At 39.4% G+C, this 16,956-nt stretch overlaps 1 protein-coding gene across 2 annotated transcripts in view; it reads left to right on the top strand.

Annotated features, from left to right (window-relative positions):
• Positions 1–16,956, top strand: part of schip1 (schwannomin interacting protein 1) — a 218,149-nt gene that overhangs the window by 57,823 nt on the left and 143,370 nt on the right. For both annotated transcript variants that reach the window (XM_067594903.1, XM_067594901.1), the window contains exons 6-8: positions 9,238–9,302; positions 9,572–9,643; positions 10,218–10,353. In XM_067594903.1, the coding sequence (XP_067451004.1) occupies positions 9,238–9,302; positions 9,572–9,643; positions 10,218–10,353 (273 nt within the window). The remainder of the gene's footprint in view (positions 1–9,237; positions 9,303–9,571; positions 9,644–10,217; positions 10,354–16,956) is intronic.

Genomic DNA, 16,956 nt, shown 5'->3' with positions numbered 1-16,956 from the left:
ATGACATGTGCAGCCAGGTTTTAAAAGATTATATTAACACGACAATAAGACAGCAGGGACACCGCACAACTGTAAGACAATAAAAAAAAAATGATACAAACAACTATGAGGCAGTAAAAACAATAATGCTGCAAAAACAATATAAAAACAATAAGCAGTATAAAAACCCAGAAATCATATCAGAAGTGAGGCAACATAAAGCTCAAATGAAAGGCAGAGAGGGCAGCTGGTAATGTGCGTGAGCTATTCCATGTTCAGCATATCAATAGCCATACAGTACACACAAAGGTTAGCTTTAGTGGTTTTATCTTCATAGCAGATGATCTATAGCTGCAGCCTGAAGCTCAAACTCTTTGTTCAGAGAGACATCAGGACAATGTAGGACAGCTTTGGGCTTCCTATGGAACCACTTATTGTAAATATTCCCTAACCTGAGTTTGGTTCAAATCAACTTGTGCTGCTTGCCACATCAACCATCCTGTCAAGCCTATTCTTATGGTCATGTGTACTAGCGATCACTACAAAAGGATAAAACAATTTCTATTAAATGCATAAAAACAGAGCTACCCTAAGAATTCATTTTCCTCAAGAGCAAAAGGTGCAGTTTTGAGATGGCATTCTTATCATGTTGTGAACAGAGTTTCTCGTCAAGAATTCATTCATTCAAGGGTTGAAGATGACAATTAAAACCAGAAAATGATAAACTTTGGTTTTATTACTTTCAGCTAAAGGACTTACACCCTTGAAATCTGCAATGAAAGAGTTTCTATATTCACTTTTTTTAATTTTGGAAAAGATGTTTAAATGATGACTTATATTAAACAGCAGTAACCTATGATGAGTGCAAAAAAGGCCTGTTCAGTTTGTTAGAAAGTAAAATATCTGGAATTGTTTATGGTTTATGATTTTTCTAGCAAAAAAATAGGAAACATTTCACATTGACCTGAGCTTTTTTTTGCTAATTTTGCAGGTTTAATCACAGCTATATGGACTAAATTTAGGCTTATGTAATGTGTATGCTAAAACAAAAAGACAGTCAGACCTGTGATTGGCCATCATTTAGCCCATTTGCTCCTGCGCCTATTGCCTCAGCATGATTGCTACTGTGGATGTAGGGCAAACCTCCACCTGCATAGAAGATCCTCTAGCAAGCCTGGTGCCTAGACTGCTGGGCTCGTCTGTGCCATACATCGTAAATTGCAGCAGTATCTCACCAGGAGCCTGGTGGTATCTCTCCTAAACCCTGCAGCCCCTTTGACCTTGCACCTCACCTATTACTGTTTCTCTCTCTCCATAATAACGAGGAAAATCCACCCAAACAACTACTGGTCTACTTTCTCCAATATGTCAAATATGAAGGCACATTTCTCACAGTGTGATCCAATCATCGTTTTCTTCTTTTCCATCTCTGTTAATTCAGTGCACTCTCTTCTCAGCGACTGTTCAAACCTGTTTTATTTTATTTTCATTACTTTTTTTCAGAGAGTGGAGTTAAGGAGAAAGGATTGATGAAGGAGGGAGGAGGTGGAGACAGAGAGGGGGTGAAGAAGGGATGGATGACGGAAGAGTGCTTGTGGTCTGTATTTGGTTGTCAGTAGCTCTATTTCCTCTGTTGTTGTATAGTGTCCTGTGGGTTCAAGGTCTCTTCTCCATCAGCATCCCTCTCTCTCTTGCTCCCTGCCTCCTTCTCTCTCTGCTCCGCCTGGCTGTGCCATAAATCCAGTAACTACACATATTTTGCACGCACACACACAATCACACACACATATCCACACACCAATCAATATAAGCCTGCTTGGCACTGCCAAAGCCCAAAATGACTATAGATTTTCTGTCGGCTCTGCCACTAAATTATGCAAACCTCTGGTTTATGTTCCGGTACTTTTTTGGCATGCCTACCCCGGACACAGGATGGGGTTTTCCACTGAGGCAGGGGTGGAAGGATACAGATGTGGGTAGCAGAGAAAGAGAAAAGGGTTTTTGGACCAAGGACCAACTGTACAGATTTTGACAACAGATTGTTAGTTACTGTGGAGCAAAGACATACAGTCTTTGGTTTGATACACAATAATTGCAAAATGTATACTGCTATAGATTTCGAAATCAATACCATGTGTTAAGATGGTTGTAAATGTCCTGCTGAAGTCAGGGTTTTGCTTAAGTGGTGAATAATGTGATCCGGATATCAGTGTTGGAATTTCTGTTTTGCAAGCAAACACACGTACACACACACACACACACACACACACACACACACACATAAACATAATCAATCATAACAACAGCGATAAAAAAAAAAGTTTTGAAAAATTGGGATAGAATGAAACATTTACATAACCAAGTATCATTTACAAAGTTCAGAGTTTTAAATGCAACCTCCTGCAGATTATTAGTACATTCACACACTAAAAGGTGGTATCCATAACAGTATTTAATGAAGATATGTATCATCTATTTCTATGGACAAGTATTATAAATTTTAATGTTTTCTAGTGAAATCTGACCTTCATCCAAAATTATTTGACATCCTCATGAAATCTGATATTTTCCTTTTTTAAGGTTGGATCACAATCTTTACAGATATTTCTATAAATTCAGTGCTGTTATATCATAATCCGCAATGTTTTTCTTAAATATACTGTATATTCTAAAAAGTACATGTCAAACTAACAAGGTGTACCTACAGAATAATTTTATTGGTATTTGTTTTTCTCATGTAGTCGCCACTTCATTTTAATTAATCAATCACCAATTGAACATCCTCTCTGTTTGTACTTCTGATAACTTATTATCATGGGGGTTTACTTGCTATTAAGAGAAGACTGGAGAAGGAGCTGAGTGTGGAGTGGATGATGCTTTAAGCTGAGCTGTTGATAGATAAGCTAAGATATGAGAGATGTTTGATGTTGTGTTTGTGTGTGAGTGTGTGTGGTAATTTTCATGTGTGCTGTTGCTGAACAGGCTTATAAATGTTTGTCCATATGCAAATTTGTATACGTTTTTTGTGTGTCTATGTCTGTGCCTTGCTTGAAAGTGTGTGCATGTGTGTGCTTGTTTCTTTGGTGGGCTAATAGTTTGTCTGGCCAGGCTTGTGACAGGGCCATCAGTAACTCTAAGGGGAAATTGAAATGATCGGCTCATTCAGTCTTCCAGCAACTCCATTACCCAGAACCTCACAATCACACACACACACACACACACACACACATCTCCTCCCCTCCATCTCTCCATCACTGCCACTTGCTCATTTCTCTGTCTGTAGTCTCAAGTCTTTCTTCTGTATCTCACTGACTTTAAGCTATTTTTTAGCGTCTTTTAGGTTCATTTTTCTCTCTTCTCTATTTCTCTTACTTTGTTTTCATCCTTTTCTTTATTAGGATCCCCATTAGCAGCAGCATAAGCATTGGCTATTCTTCCTGGGATCCACCACCCATACAGTCATACATACTCATACACACTCTAGCCACATAAACACAACAAACAAAACAGCTCATCTCACTAAATCAACAATCAAGGGCATATGGAAGAGAAACAGAATTGTCATCCTCTCAGCATAAATTAACCCAAACAGAAAATTATAAATCTATCACAATACCTCAAGAATTCATAGCAAACTTGATTTTTTTTCTTCTTCATACAAATAAATAATAATTCTCAATAAACATAAATCCTTGTCTGAATGACCTTCTTAAATTATATATTTATCCATATAATGCACTTTTGCACATTCAATTCCAAGAAAATAGGGTATTAAAATACATTTCTCATTCTCTGCCAAGGGGGATTTCTACTTTCACCCAGGTTTACATTTTATTTCTTACACCGTTTTTTTCCTAGTTTACACATACACAGTTCAATTATGGTTCCTGAAATATAAAAATATATATAAATATATGTTTTAACTGTTCTAACAAAATTTTGAATGGATGTTTAGTGTATTCCCTTGAACAATATGCACTGGCAGTGAATGCCACTTGACCATAGCTCTGTACACGACTGTCGTTTTCGTTTTAGGTAGGATGAACCTTCTTTCTGTTGCTTATTGTGTTTGATAATTGTGTTGGGCAAACAGAGAGAATAACCTTTCATATAATATCTTTGGTGATCATGTCACCGGTTCATTTCTGACTAAATTTAAAAAAGCATAGACGGATCTCTGATTGACAGTTAGCCAACTCAGACTGTTATGCATGTAGATTACATTAGTTATGTAAGAGCACTGTAAAGCACATGATGTTTTATTTTGAGTTACTGGTAATTTTTTGTTATCTTCTTCATCAAAGCACTGGACCAAATCACAAGACAGTAATCAAACTGTGACAGAACTAAAGCATTTAGAACTTGTCTAATGACATCTGGTGGCATAACTTTTAAAACTCTTCTCACAAGACCATGATAATTTATGATCCAAGATTATACCCAGAAGTTTTGTGTCTTGTACTAGGTATATAGTTTATGTTTAATTTCAGTTTTGGTTCAGCTTTTAACTGGTACCTTGATCCTATTATACATTTGTTGAGTCATCTGCATACACAGCAATTTCAGCCTTTTCTAAAACTAATGGAAGATCATTAGCAAAGACAGAAAACAATAGTGGCCCCAAACAGCTACTTTGAGGTACCCCACAAGTAAAATGTTTGATCTTTGACAAATTGCCATTAAAGAAAACTGTCTGCCTCCTATTTCAGGTAGCTCTCTGTCTGCTTTAATATTTCAAAGTGAAGCCGTACTGTTTCCGCTTATCTAACGACACAGAATGATCTATAACATCACATGCTGAACTGAAATCAATAAAACTGCACCCACTAACTTCCTGTTATCTTGCTCACTTTGCCAATCAACTGTCATTTGTGTCAGAGCCATGCTTGTAGAACGACCAGACCTACAAGCATGTTGATAAGTCATTAACATCAAAATAAGTTTGTATTTGTTCAAAAATAATTCTCTCCATTACCTTTCCTAAAGCTGGTAACAAACTTATAGGGTGGCTATTTGTACCAAAAAATAGTGCAATTGGATTCCTTTGCCATCTTCCATGCCTGTGGACAAATACATTTTTCAATACTCAAATTAATAATATTAAGGACAGGAACAGCAATTAAATTGGCAACAGTTCTAAGAGATGTAACATCTAAATTATCTACACTGGTGGTCAGTCCTTGCATTTATTAAGCAGACACTCAACATCTGTAACTGTAAGTTTTGCAATTTTAAATTTAAATGATGTGATAGCTACATTTTTTTTTTTTTTTTGCATCATCTCTTTGTTTCATCAGTTCCCTCAATTCCTCATCTATCCAGGCTGATCTCCAGTTCCTGACTATCTGCTTTCCAATTGGTGCATGTTTCTCAATCACTTGTATAAATAACACATTAAACGCACAATATGTAATTTCAGCTGCTAGGGGTCTCTCAATCAAAACAATAACAAAAGACGGAGTGTGATGACGGTATGAAGTAGCAAGGGATTATGGGAGTTGTTGTCTTCGTTGTTAAATAACCAGCTTCACCGGGATAGGATTACTCCAGTGTTAATCATTTGGGATGTTTTAACCGGGAGCCGAATTACCCGCAGAGGTCTCCTCCTCTCCAGAACAAACGGACCCGAAGATTACAGGTAAAAACACTGAATAAAGCTGTTTCACCTAAAAAATCAGTGTTTCTCCGACAATGTACGGCGACCACCGGATGTCCGGTACGGGCTGTTAGCCGAGCTGCTGCTAACACTTATTCAGTTTATTTCTCTTATAACTTAAGATCCAGACGTTCGGCTGGTTTCTCCCGGGAGCCAATTATCCGCAGAGGTCTCCTCCTGTCCAAAAACAAATGTACATGCAGATTAAAATCTTTAAAATACTAATTAAAGCTGTTTTACCTAAAAAAATTTGTGTCTCTCCGACGATGTACGGCGACGACCCAACATCCGGTACGGGCTGTTAGCCGAGCCGCTGCTAACATTTGCCTAATTTATTTCTCTGATAACTTAAGATCCAGACGTCCAATGACGAAATCCTTCTTCTGGCTAAAAGATATAGTTAAAAGGGGCCTAAATTTATCATGAAAATGTAGCTTAAAACTAAATAAAAGTCCATTTATAACAGTTTCTGTGGAACAACCACAACACCAATGTATTATCTTGTATGTGTGTAAGTTACTCTTTGGTAGACGCCATTATAGTGGACAAACACAGCGCCGCCGTATGCATCTTGTGCGTGTTTACTCTTTGGTAGAGGAGGTATGACGCCATTGACATGCGACCAAATGAAACGGTCCATTACTTTGATTAAATTACAGATTTCTCTGGGTTTGAAAACTGTTGGAAACATTTCGGATAATGTAAGTACACAACTCAACAAAATATATAACATAGGTCTAGTTGTTTTTAGACATTTTATTGTGGAATAATTACATATTATACCTTTAAAAACTTCAAAAGCATCATCTGGATTATCCTTCTCTAGTACATATTCCCAACATTTATTTTTAACATCATCTATAAATGATTTAATTTATTCAATTTTTTTAGAACATACATTTAATCCATTCTCAAACACACACACACAATCACATACAAGCCAACACTCAAACACACATAGTTTGTCATACATGCATCCTACTCACTACACTTAATGAAAAGAGCATACTGGTAGCTCCCACACACAATCAAATAATAGTCTCTATTAGAATTAGATTCAGGTTACATTTCACTAAAACCAGATCTATCTCAAATTTCATCCTTGTAGGAGAAATGAACAACAGTAGACAGATAAATATCAGTAGATAAGTGACTCAAAGACAAGTGAAAATTGGCCTCTGAGAAAAAATAATTTAACTAATACTGCAGTTAATGAACAAATAAGAGTAAATAAATAAAGAAGAACATATCTCAAAGACCAGTGGCAATTGCCCTCTAAAAAAAAATTTATCTAATACTGCAATTAATTCCAATTCATAATAATTACTGCAGATTCCATTTCTTCCTCTCCTTATCACACCATCTATCAGATCTCAGTAATATGTCCGTTCATTGTCAGCCATTTAACACCTCCATTCCAGCTTGAGCTGCAGGTCTGATTTTTTTTTTTATAATAAGTCTCAGCTTCACTGCAGTCCTGAAATAGTCTCATTTGTCCATTGTAGGTAACGATAAGTATGGTGGGGAACAGTAATCCTTGCCTCACCTCAGCCTTGAGCAGCTTCATACTGAATTAGACTCTTTTCCTGGCGATTTCAGGTGTCACATCAGGAAATGTCTTCACTCACATGTCTTGAAAAATAACCTCTCCCTTACTTCTTGCCAGCTTCAAGATTGCCTCTTCACCTGATAGCTCTGTATTCTTACAATCACAGGTCTCAACCTGAGCACCAGACCAATCCTGTGTGCAATCTCTACCACTGGTTCACATGTGAGCTCTCCTCAGAACACCTCCTTAAAAAGTCATAAAGGCAGTGGGATCAGTCTTCTCAATATCACTTTTCGGTCCAAACACACGTAGATTTAACTTTCTGCGGTGTATTTCCATCCTCTCCATTTTGTCTGTAAAGCTCTTTGTTTTCCTTTATTAGATTTCCATTTGTAGCTTCAAGTGTAGCAACACGATAATCCATGCTGACCAGCCCTGCTCCAACTCCCCAAGCTTCCGACAACAGGAGTCGAGTTCTACCCTTAAAGCATCAAGCTGCACCTGAAGTCTGTCAAAAGCAGCCCCAGTCTCTTTCCTCATTATGGAGAGTATTAGAGCCGACAACTCAGAGTGGCTGACCAGCAAGGACTCGCTTTCCATGGCGCTCTCCTCCGTTGCTTGTCCTCTTTGTGTCTCTTCAACTTCCGATAGACTACAGTGCTGATTTAATAACTCTTCTTTGATTTTTTTTGGTGGCATTACATTCCCTTGTACTTTATTTTTCCAATGGTCTTTGACTGAAACATTGAATCATCAAATAGTAACCTGAATTTTCATTAAAGTTTGATGAGGGTGCTACACACTCTCAAACTTCACGTTCTACCTCTGCGCATGCTCAGTCTTCTCTGCTTTGCTCCTGCCTGTCTCAAAATTCCCAAAACGACACATTCAAAAGTCTTTTTAAAATGTGTGTCTGTCTAAATGTGTATGTGTGGGAGTGATGGACTGTATAAAAGAGAGACAGCTGTCTGTTTGGGACAGCATTAGGTGGATTTGGAAAAGCTGAGGTGACATTGACTCTTAATGCAGAGGAAAGTTCAGGGAGGTTTTAGGGTTGTGCAGAATCCATAGCTGAGCTAGAGTTTTACTTTCACAGATCCTCTTTTTCATCAGAGAGAAATTGAGAGGAAAAGACAAACAGACAGAGAGAGATGAAAAAACAGCTACTTGAAGCAATCATTGATCACTAGTCAAAGTCCTTGATTCTGTCTAATGAGGAGCTTGTTCCTTCTGGGAGGCAGAGTAATGAGAAAAACAACACTGCCTGCCACAGAGAAATTGAGCAAACAGCCAAATGAGATAAACCTTTTTATTACAAAAAAGCAGCTATGCCTTAGTAGACAGTAGACAACAGTCAATGTTCTTAGTAACATATATTGTTACATATATGATAGCAGCTCAGTGCCCTGATATGACCCTCCTGGTGCATCAGGAAGAACTGCTCCACTTAAATTTTGTTGCTCCCATGTTATTGAATTAGTCTGCAATCAATTATGTAGAGGCAGGCCTGTCCTCAGCACTATTACTGTAAAACACGGGGATGGAGCCAAGGGGAGGGGAGGGGAGCAGCAGGTGAGGAGCAGAGAACGGAGCTAAAAGTCATTAAAGTGAGAGTGTATAGTTTCAATGCTCTAATCTCCAATGTGTCTGCTACATCTGCGCATCACTTGTGCCATAGTTCATGAATTATGTCCTGCTGTATCTTCTCTACTGCTCTCTCATCAGCCTTACTTGTCTCTTTCTCTGTTTGACTTTCTCTCTGCTTCGGGGGCTCAATGCCTAAAAAACTCTGAGGCAGCAGAATTGGCCGAGTTCTTTCAAAGCTTACTTCACAGGAAAACATCTAACCAAGCCAAAATGCTCCCAAACCACTTGCTGCAGGGGTCCCTGATCTCAGCACAGTGGTAGCACATCTGCCAAACATTCACTCATATTTGCACACACTCATAGTTATCTCTTCTTACTGTAAAGGCTTCTCTCTGTGTGTGCACTAAAGCCAGCTATTTCTCTCTCTTTGTCTCTCTGTCTGTCCCTCCTTCTGTCTATCACACAGGAGCAGCTGAAGAGCCTCCAGAGTGGCCTCAAGCATGTTAATGATGGAGATTTCCAGCTGCAGAGGTGGGTTAGCACACACAACACAAACACACACACACACACACACACACACACACACACACACACACACACACACACACACAATAAACACACAACTCAAAGAGAGAATGAGCAGCCTGCTCTTGTGCCCTGCAGATGGGACCAAACCATCTCTGGCTAATTACTGATAACCCAGACTGACATTGGACTTGTAATGTAATGTGTGTTTGTGTATGTGTGTGTGTGTCCTCTGAATGTCCCCTACCCGCCCATCCCCTCCTCTCCTGGCTCAGTAATCATCTGACCATGGACCTAGACAACAACATCAATATCAACATGCCGCCCTTTGAGACCAAGGTGTTGATGTGAGTATATATTTAGTCTTTGGCTGAAAAAACGTGCGCTGTGGAGTTTAATTTTGATTAAATATATCCAATAAAACAGAAAATGGCCTGTCTCAATACATGTCGGTCTACATGTCTGAGTCAGCGGTTTCCAACCCGAGGTTTGAGACCCCTCCATGAGGTCACAAGAAAAAATCTGACTGGCATCTTGTTAAATACAGGATAGTTTTCTAAAACAATTCAAATGAGACATAGTACAGTTATAATGGAAATTACTCCTTGTTGGAAGTGTTCACAACTCATAGAAGTATGTAACTAAACACAAGGGGTCTCAAGCCAAAACGTTTGGTAACTGCTGGTCCAGGTGGTAACACAGTATGAATAGGATGAGATTGGGATTAGATGGGAAGTTTAATCCATGCATTTTAAGACTGATTTCAAGAATATTCTGAATTTTAAAGAAAATCCATCTCCTGAACTGTCTGAATCTGAAGTCTTACCATTTTTTAGCTATTCACATATGCATCATATTTAAAAGTTTGAATGATCGTCCTTGCCTGCGTTAACATGTTGTCTCTTCATCTGTTACATGTAGTATTCAGCGCGCCTGGCGTGACTTCCTCCATAGACAGGAAGCAGAGAAAAGAAGCCCTTCCCCGCCCTCCCTCTCCTCCTCTGACAAGATGAGCATGTCAATCAGCATGACGACTCTATCAGATGGCAGCACCCCAGTAAGTCATGCCTATCAGAAACATGTTCGGCGTGATAAATTCAGGGCACTGAGACAATGCTGACACGCAGTGATTTCAGTGGTAGGGTTTGTGTGTCTTGATGGACACATGTTGGCTGCAGTGATTTTGCAGTTTTTGGGTGCTTAATGTTGAGAATATTGCACAATGCGTATGGTCTCATTCCTGTCCAGGAGGTGGGAGTATCTATCACACTCACAGCCTCTTCTCTAGGAGCAGAGAGTAAATGTACAAGGATTTGGCCTGACAGCCACACACTCTCTCTCTCACACACAGAAACTGCGTGCATAAGAACACACTGAGAATAGAAATCAGTGAAACAGCCATTCCCATTCAGCACATCTTCCCTACATTTAACCAGACCACAGTAAATCCCCTGGATTTTCTCAACTGCGTCTGTTCTGGTCATTATAATTCTATACTGACGTCGTCTGCAGCCTTCAGGCTGAATAGCAAGTGTGTGTACACTTCTCCACTAATCTCTGAGCCTCAAGTCAACAGGCAGGTTAAATCTCAGAGACGGCTGGGAGAGTTCTGTATATGAGCACACTTAGGTGGTACTTGTCCACTCGATCGCTACCGAGAAAAGCTTTTACACAGAAGAAGACTGTTTGATTTAGATTATTGTGGATAAAAGGGGGGTCAGATTGGTTTGTGCATAGAATTCAGAGTGGTAAGCATCTGAAATAAACGTACGCTGTCTCACATGATGGTCAGTATTCAGGCCAGGAAGGTTGTGGATGAAGTCATCAGTGCATCCTATAAGGTTATATACACACACTCACACATACACATACAGCACATGCACACACACACCTAGTAAACATGTGCTTGTGTTTGAGATCCATTGGGATGGCCAGGAAATGCTTAGCTCAGTGACTCAGACCTGCTGACAAGGGCAGATGATCATCACTGAGAGAAAGCAAGAGTGCGTTTGTGTTTGTGTGTGTGTGTGTGTGTGTGTGTGAGTGTGTATGTATACAATAAGACCCTAAGGTCAAGGGAGATAGAGGAGAGTGGTGGAGAGGAAAGGGAGATGAAAAACAGATGTTGGTTCACCGGTTGAAATGTGCTGATACTGTAGATTCTCCTTCCTCTGTGGGAAAGAGAGGCCCAGGTTCTCTCATATGATTTCATGGCTCTTTTTTTTTCTTTTACCTGATTGATTACAACAGCCCATATAATATCTGTTCTGTTACCTTAACTCTGTCTTGCTTCACACACTTTATCTCTCTGTCACTTTTTTTTCTCTTTATTTTATTGTCCTTTTTTTAAAAGTAATACTTTTGGTGGATGTGACAGCTCCGCCCTGTTTGAATTTCTAACTGTCTTATTTCTGTTGACCCAGCAATACATTCTGCACCCGCACCAGGGTCTATATATTCATGGGTGCATGCACACTCGCACATACACACAGAAGATGGAGTTATATATTCCTGAGACACAGTGATGTTGCAGCCATCTCTAAAGTGATTGAATTTGTAACCTTTGTGCCTATAGCATCAGTCTTTGACAAAACCTTGTTGCATGACATGCATGTGTGTGTGTGTGTGTATGTGTGTGTGTGTGTGTGTGCGTGTGCGTGTGTGTGTGTGTGAGAGTGTGCGAGACCATGCTTGTATATGCCAATCCAGATTTCTGTATGTTTCTTTTCAAAAGTAAGATATTTTGTCATCCTCATGTGATTTAAAGACGGATGAGTACAATGCTCTTAGCAGTGTGACATACAGTATTTGACATGCAACTCTTAATTGGGTAAATGATCTTTCACTCTGTAACGTAGCTCATGCATTACCATGGCAATACCGCGAAATAGAGCAACACTGGATATCTCTCTTTGTGATCGATCCCTCCATAGCAACACTGTAGAGGGAGGCAGAAATTATAGGTTTCATTAAAGAGGAACCTAACAAAACTCTTGCTTTTATGTCCATATATGAATCATCCGTCTAAATTTTATTGTTTCATAATACTGTACCACATCAACACATAGCCCCCCAACCACCTACATACACACACACACACACACACAAGGGAGAGTGAGCACACACACACACACACACACATGCACAGGCACATAGACATACAGACCACAACAGCTCCAATTTCAGACTGTCTAGATGATAGATGTCTTTTTATAACCAGACATCAATCAATACTGTTTGGGGACTGGCTGAATGTTTTTCTAGCAAGGTTGCCACTAAATTACTTGAGAAATGAGGACAAAAACACACATACAAACCAACAAAAGATCTTTATTTTTTAATTGTTAAAACTTTGTAGTGTTTTAATCCTGGTTTGTAGAATAAAGCGTAGTTTCATGTCCTGCTTTTTAGCTTATTGGTGGCCTGTCTTTTTGGGAATGGGAGCTGTCCTTTACCTTGGTGCTGATCTATGCTCCAGGATGTAGTAGCAGAGTTTAGACACTAGAGGGAGATGCCGTATCACAGTGGGAGTTTGCTCCTTCTGGGAAATGATTGGACCACAAACATGTTGACATTTTTTCAGAAAACAACCACCTTTAAGACTCAAAAGTAATATAACCAGAGTCAGAGTTACCTGCTGTGTCTATTTGAATATGTGGAAATACATATACAAGACATCAAAAAATTGTTTTTGCTTGTTTTTGGAGTTTTCTTCAAGCACATTTTCCCTTTAAGCTATTTGTATATTTTGGACTCAATAATAGTCAATAATGACAGTATACAGAATATGCATTTACGGTAACACTTTATTGTACAGGTTCTTTAATTTTATGCAAATTTCCTGGATATTTTCTGAGTAATTTGCAAGTATTTATCATTTAATCTTTAGGATATTTTACACAAAGGATGGTGCAATTTGGTACAAATGATAAGAAATGGAAAAAAGTGTTAAGTTAGTTTTAATTGGCTATTATATCTTTTGACACACAAAAATACACATTTAAAAGTATGTTTTTTCAGTTTGTTTAAAGAACTGTTAAGAAAATTTATTACGATTTTTTGGGTATTTACCAACAAAATCAACTTAACACTTTTCACTTTATTTTTCAAATTAATTTTCACCAAATTGTACCACCCTGTCTGTTAATGTCCTAAAAATAAATTGTTAAATACCTGCAATTTTGTCAGACGATTTCCAGGAGCCTGTAAAATAAAGTGTTACTGCATTTACAGAACATACTTGTGTTTTCCTGTGTATATGTACGCGCGTGTGTGTGTGTTGGCTGGTGAAGGGCACACAGGGATGGGTTAGTCCATCTGGCCTGCTAAGGTGCAGTGAGACTGGGCCGATCAGAGCAGCGCCGCCTTCCCCGTCTGCCAGCTGTCATGCTCTTCAGTCTCTACCCTCCCCATCAATGTTCTCTTAATGTTCTCCTCCTCCTCCTCCTCTTTTTCTCTCGTCATAGTTTATTTTTACCTTTCACTTTCATATTTAATGTCTTCCTCTTTTCCTCTTCTCTTTCTCTCTGTTGCTCTCAGAGCCTCTCTCATTCTGGCTCTGTGTTTCAGTCTCTGTCTCTTTCTCACTCACTCACCCACCTACTGTTCACTTGGCATTATCAGGTCATGCAGCTGCAGCAACAGCCATGGAAGCCTGGCAGGAGAGATAAAGGAGTCTGGGCAAAGTTTTGGGAATTTTAGTGGAGGGACTGTACAGTATGTCTACTGTACTTTTTATATACAGTACAGGTACATGAAACAGTAGTTTTCTTTACAGAAGTAAGAGACATTCAGTCTTGTTTCACTACCTATTCTTGTCTAAAGGTTAGCTTCTGCATCTGCTTGAAGTTGTCCTGGAATAACCCACTGACTTTCTTTCTCGCTGACTCAAATTCATCATTACACAAAGCACTGGAACTTCAGCAGATTACTGAGCCAGCAGGTTGCACAGCCTGTTCTCTGTGTCAAAGCATTTAACCCCTCGTATTCATTTTCACCCATCTAATCCAATGCAGGGTGCAAATTGTTGCTCTGTCACTAAGCTCACATCATTTTAAGCCTCACAGTCTTTTCTATTCACTGCACAAGCCAACCTTTCAATACTGTAGATGGAAGAAAGTAGGAAAGGTCACGTATTGTATCACCCCAGGAAAATGGTTATTATGCGAAAGCCTCAGCATTGTTACTGTATGAATGACTCTCCCTCAGGCTCACTGTGTCCCTATTATGTTGTATTTACTGTACCTCCATCTCATAATGTACCATTCACTGATAGGTAGACAATGGCAGCCCACCAATCTCACAGCACAGTTCTTTAATGCCACTTTCTGTTTGTCTATAGTCTTAATTTAATTTTGTTGATCCCTTTTCAAGACAAAATAATGATCTTTATTAAAACAATGTATCTGAAGCGCTGTCACAGCTGGCACAAAGCAATTCTAATAGTCTTCAAGGCCAGTAAATCAGTAGCAGTGCACACACAGTATTGTTACAGCAGTTTTAAATATGTATAGGTAATCAAATTACCACTTTGAGACATGACATGTATTATTAAAATGAATAAACACAGCAATAAGCAGACCTTTGAAGCTGCAGATAATGTGGCACACAAATTCTGTATAAACCCTCAGACGTATTTTCCCTAGACACAAAGACATACCTTGCAATATACATGTTATTCCAAGAACCACAAGATCATTCTTAATCATTACAATGTCAGCTATCAAGTCAGCAGTGTGTTGCACGCTGTCACCCTTCCAAGCATTTTCCCAATATCCATTCCCACCTCTCTTCCACTGTGGACCAGCACATTCCTGTGATGATTTATGGTAATTATGCAAATGCAACATAAGGCTTTGGAAATTAATGCTAACCCCCACCGGTCTCTTCGTCACTGGAGGATGGGTGTAACTGGAGCCAATGCTTTTACAATCCTGTTACTGTAATACCACGGACAATGTAAAAAGCCTAGGTCAGATTAAGGATTCCCTTGAATTAGTTTAGGTTTATTGAAGCCTCATGAATGCAGTTCACGTGTTTAATCATTTTTCTTCATTCATTAGCTCCAAATTGATTGAAGAAGCAAGCCTACGCATGGTTTTATACTCTTTCATATTCCTCAGCAGGGATGCTGGCTTTGTGTCTGTGGGCTGCAGATTTAATTGACATAATCCCTCCTGTCATAATCTCTCACCTAGATAAGATGTACTGTATGGTAGCTGTGCAGGTGTGGGTGTGCTGGGTCTCCAGCATGTCTGAGGTGGGCCGGGCAGAGTGACAGCCCTGGCAGGATGTGAGAAGACCGCTGTGACACACCAGCCAAGGTATTGATTGACAGAATCATTAGTGACCTCTCACCACTCCATCACCACCATATGTGGAGAGAGTCTGTCTCTAGATCTAGAGGCTAAAGAATTTACATCCTCTTGTGATTGCAACCAATCAAACCAGTTTTTTGAAAAAAAAAATTAATTTGCTAATGACCTTTTTATGCACTCAAGCTCTAGGCTTCTTTGTAAATGCTTCAACCACCCTGCAAACATGTGAAGGACATTGATATGACTCTTATAATTATGTATTAGGGAGGTGGAGCCTTCCATGCAATAAAGTCTGATGGGGGGCAGTGAGGTCTGACTCTCTACTAATCACCTGCCAGCGGCATGTCGAGTCGAACACGGGCCCTTTACACCTGGGACATGTCATGTCATACACTCTCTGAGGTGTGTAATACACATTATGTCCATGTGACATGCTGGACGTGATGTGTAGCATTTGATGGAGGGGGGTTGGTCTTAATTAGTCAAACCGTGAAGCATGAAACACCTAGAAAAGCCTGTTGAAACTAACGCTGCAACAGTTTAAACCTGTAGAAAGTATTATTTTTCATTGGAATTTGTACCATAAATATCTAGATATTTGTAGGAGAGTTGTATACAAATAACACCGGCTCCTGCGTATCTTCAGAGTGACGTCATGTTGCACTTGTATTATCTAGTAGAATCCACAGGGGGTCACTGTTCTGCTTTGCCAGGAGACACCGGCAAGCTAGCAGGGAGTATTCCAGGTCTAGTAAAACCTGGATCAAAATGGATCCATTCTCCTCTCTGGAGAATATTCCTCTCCTTCTTTATCTGACATCCATACAGAATGAATATGGATCTAAAAGCATGTTGTGTTCCAAATCGTCAGAACCACAGGGGCACTTAATGTTGTTGTGTAGAGGACTCTCTTAGTTAGCAAACACCCCCTTCTCTTTCTCTCTGATAATGCTAGTCAAGGGCCTCTTCTGCCGAAGATAATAACCAATTATCATCATATTTGTCATTAGGTGTGCTGCCTTTTTGTATTTCAGTGGCTTATTTAGCACCCTCTGTTTTTCTCTCTCCTTCTCTCTCACTGTGTCTCTCTCCTGTTTTGTCCTCTACCTCCTCTCCTTGAGTCTTTTAATTTCATGACACTTCAATTAAATATTAAAGTGTTTCAGGATTACGTCAGACTTGTGAACAAGCTGCTGGGTTTTTCCAGCCTGCTCTCTATATGTAAATTTCTTCCCATTTTTTTTTTAAATCTTTTGTACAGTTTCAGTTACAACTTGCTCTACTGGCATGGCACATAAATACATTTGTGTAGACAAAATATGCAGATCAGGAGACGGTAGATA

This window comes from Thunnus thynnus, chromosome 7 (genome assembly GCF_963924715.1).
Source record: "Thunnus thynnus chromosome 7, fThuThy2.1, whole genome shotgun sequence".
Lineage (NCBI taxonomy): Eukaryota > Metazoa > Chordata > Actinopteri > Scombriformes > Scombridae > Thunnus > Thunnus thynnus.
This window is presented reverse-complemented; position numbering and strand designations above follow the sequence as displayed.